The sequence below is a fragment of the Dryobates pubescens genome, chromosome 5, assembly GCF_014839835.1.
Source record: "Dryobates pubescens isolate bDryPub1 chromosome 5, bDryPub1.pri, whole genome shotgun sequence".
NCBI classification, from domain to species: Eukaryota; Metazoa; Chordata; class Aves; order Piciformes; family Picidae; genus Dryobates; species Dryobates pubescens.
Genome location: NC_071616.1, coordinates 37,869,208 through 37,876,503, shown reverse-complemented (window position 1 = coordinate 37,876,503; position 7,296 = coordinate 37,869,208). Strand labels below are relative to the sequence as shown.

Genomic DNA, 7,296 nt, shown 5'->3' with positions numbered 1-7,296 from the left:
AAGCTAACGATGGCAATAATTAAACGGCCACGAAAAAAAAATGGATGTGGAATTTATTAAACAAGTTGGAAAAGCGAGGAGAGACAGAGCTCTCTTCTTTTCCTTGCGTCGGTGTAATAGTCAACGTTTCCTGGGGGAGGGGAAAATAACCTTGTTATAGATACACAGTTCTAGCTGGTACACAATGAAGACACTTAAATTAAATAAGCATGTCATCCACATGTTTGACGAGAGTTCCTGATGAACGAGAATCTTCAGTAACAGATGGGAAGGAAAAAAAAAAATAAAATAATCCGACTGGCTGTGACCTCTTGTAACTTTATATTACATCCCAAGACAGGTAACACTTGGAAAAAAAAAAATAAGGGTCGCATCTTGCACTCCAAAGCTCTAGCTGGTCCCCGCGGGAGTGCAGGATCCGGCCCGCAGCATCTGGGTATATGCGGGTTGTACTAGCCGAAGGTTTATTTTGCAAGTATCAAAAGGATGATCCGAGAAAGTAAATAGTCCTCTTGTTGCTTAGAGATTCTCTTAGTGTTTTGCTACTTCACAGCAGTATTGTCCTTCAAAGCGTTTTTAATTAAAAAAAGTCTTAAATGTCTACTCGCTTCTTCATCTCCGTATTGTTAAAGTATTGCCACATACCTGTAAACTTACATGAGATTATAGAGCACAGAAGGCGGGGAGACGAAGGGGCGGAAAGCACAAACAAGTAGTTTACAAGCTCAACAAATTTTTCTTCTTTTTAAGTAACACCCTGCAGAGGCTAAGGGGGATCTCCGGGGAGAGGGCCTGGGCTGAGGGGCCGGGAGGGGATATGTACAAGCGGGACGCGGCCGGCTTTGCAGGAGGTCGTGGTGGATCGTAACAACACACAACGCTTTGCGAGACAAATGAAAAGTAACAGTCCTTTCCACGTAGCGTGCGGAAACACCTCGGTTTATCGCAGGAAAAGGGGAGAGAGAAGCCAGGAAAGGGGAGTCGGGGGTAGAGGGAGAAAGGGTTTGCCCCCTGCGGCGGGGGGTGCAGAGCTAGGAGGTGTTTAGCACGGGTCTGGAATACACACCTTGGTAGTAGGAGGGCTCTAGGGCCGAGGGCTCGATGCTGCTCCGGCCTGCCATGGAGGTGCTGCCCAGAGGCAGCCCGCCGGGTATGCTGGCCCCGTAGGAGGAATATTGCAGCGCCTGCTCATAGGCTTTGAAGTCCAGCTTGTGCTGTTGCTCCGAGGAGGACATGAGGTTATTGATGGAAAAAGGATGATTGAAGGAGTAGTGGGGATCGCCCTTGAGGTGGAGCTGGGGTTCGTGGGCTAAGGAGTGAGGGGGGTGCGGGACAGAGGCCAAGGCGGGGACGGAGGTGATCGTGGAGGAGGGGGCCGAGGCCGAGGTCTTTAGCTCGGTGCTCGATCCATTGTGGTCCATAGACTGGGGGCTGGCGGATGGGTTGGAGCTGGAGAGGGATGTGGCCGTGTCCAGCTGCGCGGGTTTATTGTGGCCTCTGTGCAGGGGAGAGTTGGAGCTGGAACTGGAGGCCCCAGCCTGATCTTTCCTGCCCTCCTGAGGGGCTTTGCTGTTCGCCGGCTTCTCGCATTTGAAGCGCTTTTGCCGGCGGAGGTAGCAGCCGTTTTCGAACATGTTGCCGGAGTCGGGATGCAGGGTCCAGTAGGAGCCCTTGCCGGGCTTGTCGGGCGACCGGGCCACCTTGACAAAGCAGTCGTTGAAGGAGAGCGAGTGGCGGATGCTGTTCTGCCAGCGCTGCTGGTTCTGCCGGTAGTAGGGGAAAAGGTCCATGATCCACTGGTAGATCTCGCTCAGCGTTAGCATCTTGCTGGGCGCCTGCTGGATGGCCATGGTGATGAGGGAGATGTAGGAGTAGGGCGGCTTGGCGTGGGGGTAGCTCCGTTTGAACGTCTTGGCGTCTCGCGTCCTACCGAGGTTGGACTGGGTGTAGGCCATTGGGCTCATGCAGGGGTTCATGCCGCCATAGGGGCTCAGCCCGTTCATGGGGGCCGGCTGGGCAGACATCGCGTTGATGCCACCGGGGCTCAGCGCCGTGCCCATGGCGGCCACACCGGCTGGCATGCCGTTCACTGGCCCCGCCGAGCCCGCCGACATGCCGGGCACGGCTCCAGGGCTCAGCCCGGCCCCCAGCCCCGTGTTGGCGTAGGACATGTTGAAGGAGTTGGAGGTCATGTTGCCGCTCGTCGTCATGGTGTTCATGGTCATGTAGGTGTTCATGGTGTTCATGGAGCCGAGCCCCGAGTTCATGTTGCTTACGGGCACCGAGGAATAGGCCTAGGGCAGCGAGACGAAGAGAGGAGGTTAGGGGGTAGAGAGGAGTGGACAGGACCCCAGCGCGCCCGGATTCTACTGTCCTGCCCGCCCTGCCTAGCCAGCCTTGCAAGCGTCCTGCTGCCCCGGCACCGGGGAGAGCTCTTTCTGAAAGCCGCACGGAAAGGCCGCTGGAGAGATGAAGAGGTCTAATTCATATTTATACCTGTTCATACATGGACACAGAGCAGGGGGTGCTCGGTTCTGACGCGCTGCCGTTTTATCGGCGTGTCGCGGCTTGCGGGGGTTACAGAAGGATCGCCGGCGCGCACGGACCGACGGCCTTCCCGAAGCAGCAGAGCACCCCCGCGGAGCCGAGCTGCCGGCTTTATCTGCCCCGGGAGGAGGCTTTCTTCCGGAGTATTTCCAGAATTTTGATGGTTTTGTGTCCCGTCTCGCTAGCTAAATATTTAAACTCACGAGGTTACTGAAATTTAGTGGTGTATACTGTCTGCGCCAAGGAGAAACTCAGCTGCCTGCAACTTCCTACAACAACCTCATGCACGTCTCCCACTCTGCACAGATTTAAATTTATATTCTTGCACGAGTTTGGGGGTTTGGGGGATGTGTATTTTATCTTCTGAAAGCGTCACCCCTTTGTCTCATTTTCTATTAAGTCATTCTTTAAAGTTTTTAAAAAAGGACCCACAACCCAAAGCAACTTTCCCTCAGTATGAAAAGCCTGAACTTCACCTGCCTGACGTGCAAAAGTTGTAGCACCCTACCACGTAACACAACTCTTAAAAAAGGCAGAAGCGGAGAGTCAGAAATTGTGCTTTCCAGTACCGCATCTGATTTAATAGAAGGGAGAAAGATGCTCCCAGTTTACCTCGAATAAAAGGCAGTAATGTTAGGAAAAGAAGGTTTAGCAGACGGCTAAATGTGTACAATTCATTACTGTTCACTACGAATGTGTTTTTAATTTAGAGAATCATATTAATTATTTGAGATGGTAGATGGGTTTTTTAATTCAAATTAAATAGGAGGGGAAAATATTGAGACTACAAAATAGCAAAAGCGAAGGTAGCTTAACTTTATGTTTGTGGATGAGGAGTATGGCGAAGATAAATAAGTCTGGAAATGGCACATAATTAGGATGACCCTTATTTGCCCTTAGCCGTCTCTCCTCTGATAAATAAGATGCCAGTAGCGTGACACGTATCTGCCTGTGCCCGCGTGGCCCTATGGGTGCTGTGTGCCAGCTCCAGGGTGCACGAACGAGGCGTGGGGACTGTTGGAGCCGTGTGTCCGGGTGTGCTGATGCAATGCCCGGGTGAGCACACCTAGGTGCCTGCCTTGCTGCCACACTTCCTTAAAACGGCTCTTTCCCGGGCAGGAATCCGAGGGGCTCCTGGCGGGGCTGCTAGGAGTCAGCTTCTCCCAGGGACCCTCTCGCAGAGCCGCACCAGCATGATGTGAACCCCAGACCCTTGCAGGGCCGAGGAGCACCGCGGGGAGGGCTCCGGCCGCTTCCGTGGCCCACTCCTCTGCCGTAGTTGTTGGCGCTTGGGCCGGTTCTCCCCCTTCTTTGCCACCGTGTTGCCAAACAGGCGTGAGGAGCGGAAGCGCCTCCCGAGGTGCCGCGGGCCAGGCCGGGATGGAGGGGCTGGGGCGGCGGGGCTGGATGGCGGGGCCAGGGCCGGGGCGGCGGGGCCGGGCCCCCCTTCTGGTCAGGCTCCCAAGGTGGCTCTCGGCAGCGCCGCCCGCCGGCCCGCGGCAGCGCCGCACGCAGCCGGTGGCCCCTCTTGCAAAGTACGAACAAATGACCATTTCCCCCCGCTTATTTATTTTCTCCTGGGTTTAACAGGTGAGGGCCCGGCGACAGAGATCAGAGAGGCTGGTGGCCCCGACGAGCAACCCGGAGAAGGCTCTACCCCTGCCCCGGGATACGCTTGCGGCCGGCTGACTGTGCCCCCTACCATCTGCTGGGAAAGAGCCGGGGGCCCGCAGCGCGGCGAATCGTCTGCCCCGAGCCAGGAGTTTACGGGGCGCTTTTGTGCGCGCCGCAAGGGGAGATTACACCTTCTAGATGAGATCAAGGGCTGCCCCCGGCCCCCCAAGCGGGCCCGCAGCCGCCCCGGGTCTCCCTCAAACACCTCCCGGGGCTCTCGGAAGCCGTGTTTTCCTCGGGGAAGCCTGGCCAGCTTCAGCGCCGGAGGGAGGGGGGAGGCACGTTTGCGCTTCCAGGAACAGGAGTGCAAACCGATTCCTCCGATTGCTGCCCCCCTCCAGACCCCCAGCCCTCCCCTCGTTCCCCCTCCCTCCTCCCCCCTTCCCCTTGCAGAGGGGCAGCAGCGGGATTTACCCTGGGATTTACTCACCTCCTGAGTGTCAGCGTAGTAGCTGTTCCAGTCGCTGGTTTCATGCCCTTCCATTTTCACAGTCCCTAACATTATGGAGCTAACCTGCCCGGTGTAACCATCCAGCCCTCCTGCAAGCGAGCGACGGGCAGCAGGAAAAAAGCCCGAAAGCCCGACCTAGCAGGAAGCCAGCTTTCGGGAGGGGCGGGGGGTGCTGAATTCTCTATAACCAGCCAAAAACGAGGCAGGGAGCGGTGTGGGGCGAGACAGTTGAGAAAGTGAGGAAGTGCCGGCTGGGATGTGAGTGGAGTTGAGCTGATGTGGATCTTACGTCGCAGAAGTACCCACCTCCTCCTCCTCCTCTCCCCATTTGTCCGTCGCACAAAGGCGTTCGCACCTACAAAGCCGGAGATGCACCTGCAAACAAGGCAGTTCCCCTCGCCTGTAACTCCCCCCGGGGCGGCACTTTATTTGCAAAGCGGCGTAATTGGTTTAAGCTTGTGGGGAAAGGAGAAACAGAGGTGGGAGAGGGGGAGAGAGTAGGAAAAGAGGGGGGGAAAGACACCCACCCTTTCAGATGGACAAATACTGTGTGGGATCGGTGGAAATTAAATGAGGTAGATACAGGCAGGGCAGACCCCTCCCCCTGCTTGAAGAGAATGCAAAAGGCCATCCAGCCTTAAACCCCTGAGATTAGGAGCAATATTTACTAAAGTCCAGTAGATGCTACTTTAACTTGATGGCTGAGACGTGCCTCAAAGTCTCAAGTCCTGCAGTCCACAAGCTCCCCCTCCGCTTCCGCCCCTCGATTCAAGGCTGGTTACGGAACAGGTACCTCCGTGGCTCCCCCCGCTTCCAGTGTCCTCAGGGTGGGGGACTAGACGGCACTCAGTGCTATGAGCCGGAGGGCTCGGCTCCGCGCTCCCCAAAGCCCTCCGACGCCCCCCTCTCTCCAAAAGGGGCTGCCGTCCTATGTAGATGGTGATGGTGATATTTCTTTTTTGGTGCCTTATGCTAAGAAACCATGTGAGTCACCGCGCTGAGACATAACACTACAGGCACCCAATAAATGCGGACAGAGCTTGAATGCGGATCCACCGATATTAACCTCCACTTGGCAAACATCAGGTGAGTCACTGGAACCAATTTATATCTTTACCGTGGAAAGCCTCCAGCCCAGAAGGCTCATTTGGAAGCTTTCTCTGCTGCCAAGCAGCCACAAGCAGCAATAGTAAGTAGCGGCCGTCTCATTACCAACTTCTTGCTCGTTATCCTTATTTCTCGCAAAGAACAGGGAAGGAGGAGTCTGCACAGGCTGGTAAAAGGTAAAAAAAAAGACAATGCCGATGAAACAAACTGTCATTGGACAAGGTTCTTTATTATTGTGAAGGGAATCTCTCAGTCTTTGCAGATGCATCAAACATTTTCTGTTTCTGTTGCTGCCCTGTCTGGCTCTTCGTGCTTATGTCAAGACCATAGATTTTTTTTTTTCTTCTTTTTTTATACGTTTCTCTGCCCCATAAGTTTGTTCCTATCTAGCTACTAGAACTGTTATCACCTGATAATAAAAACCAGGCGAAATAAATAAGCCACCCACCATCTACCTACTGATCAAACCAACAGACACCTCCAAACGAAACCAAATTTCCTGGCAATGGGAATTTGAAGGGGAATTAAAGTTTCCTGGGATTTTGGAAAAAGGCTTGCATGTTGTACCATACAAAATGAAACACGCATCTGGGTCTGAATTTCTGCCTGGCATTTTTACCGTCCAGCAGGATCACAGTTGCTTTCACACTGATTTGTCCTCGAGTGATCTGCAAAAACGTCACCCTCACAAACATTGTTTTAAAGTTTCTTGTACGGAGACTCAGGATTCAAATGACGGGATACAGTAATATCTCTGCCTCGACAAATATGTTTTAACTTGCCCTCTAAATACGTTTTCTGTTATTCCTTTCTTTGTTCTTTCCCTCCTCATCCTTCTTTCCTTAAATCTGGCAACAGAATTAAGTCAAATCCTCGAAACAAACAAAACTCTGGAATCAGCAGATGAGAACAAGGGATGAAAATGTGTCTTGAAGGAAATAAAATAGATAAAAGCACTGGATTTAAACCCTACTTTCTCAAATGGTCAAACTACACCCGTGGAAACTGGAACAAAACCCAGTGGAAAATCTAAGAGATATTAAAATTGGGATGTTTATGTATGCACCTCCTTCTGTCAGTAGTGGAAATTATCTATACGGCTGAAAATAGAGATCTTTCGGTGATGACTTGTTCATTTCAGTACCTGAGGTCTGTGAGGTTTGACCCCCCCCCCTTTCTCTCCTCCTCCCCTTCAAAGTACAGCTGCAGCAAGGCTGGGAGAGGTGCAGCGGCCTCAGCGACCCCGCTGGTGGCACCTCCCTCGACCTCGGGGCGGTGCTTCTCCGCTTGCCAGATCCCAGCACTGCTGCAGCAATACCCGCCGGTGACCCGGCAGCTCACCGTAGGGCTCACTCCTTATGTGGATTAAAGAGCAGGCACGAAGCAGGCCACGCTTCTCGAAAGCCACTACAAACCGCCGAGGCATTCCGCCGAGAAAAGCGGACATGGTTTCGGTAAAACAGCTCTGAGTGGGCCGGCCTCTCGGGACTCCCCCACCGGGATGCCCGCCGGCCGCG

The 7,296-nt window shown here is 53.7% G+C and overlaps 1 protein-coding gene across 1 annotated transcript; it reads right to left on the bottom strand.

The window, feature by feature from the left end:
- Nucleotides 1-285: 285 nt before the first annotated feature.
- FOXA1 (forkhead box A1) lies at nucleotides 286-5,947 on the bottom strand. Its single transcript, XM_009901435.2, has 2 exons — nucleotides 4,652-5,947; nucleotides 286-2,294 (listed from the first exon to the last, which is right to left on the bottom strand). The coding sequence occupies exons 1-2, from the start codon at nucleotides 4,721-4,723 to the stop codon at nucleotides 1,032-1,034; spliced, it is 1,335 nt and encodes a 444-aa protein (XP_009899737.1). The 5' UTR covers nucleotides 4,724-5,947; the 3' UTR covers nucleotides 286-1,031.
- Between the last annotated feature and the right edge of the window lie 1,349 nt (nucleotides 5,948-7,296).

What these genes read in the sequence shown, in the direction of transcription:
- FOXA1 (XM_009901435.2), bottom strand. Translation starts at nt 4,723, where the DNA reads ATGTTAGGGACTGTGAAAATGGAAGGGCATGAAACCAGCGACTGGAAC. An exon ending in ACTACGCTGACACTCAGGAG is followed by an intron (nt 2,295 to 4,651) that starts GTGAGTAAATCC and finishes TCGCTGCCCTAG; the next exon opens with GCCTATTCCTCGGTGCCCGT.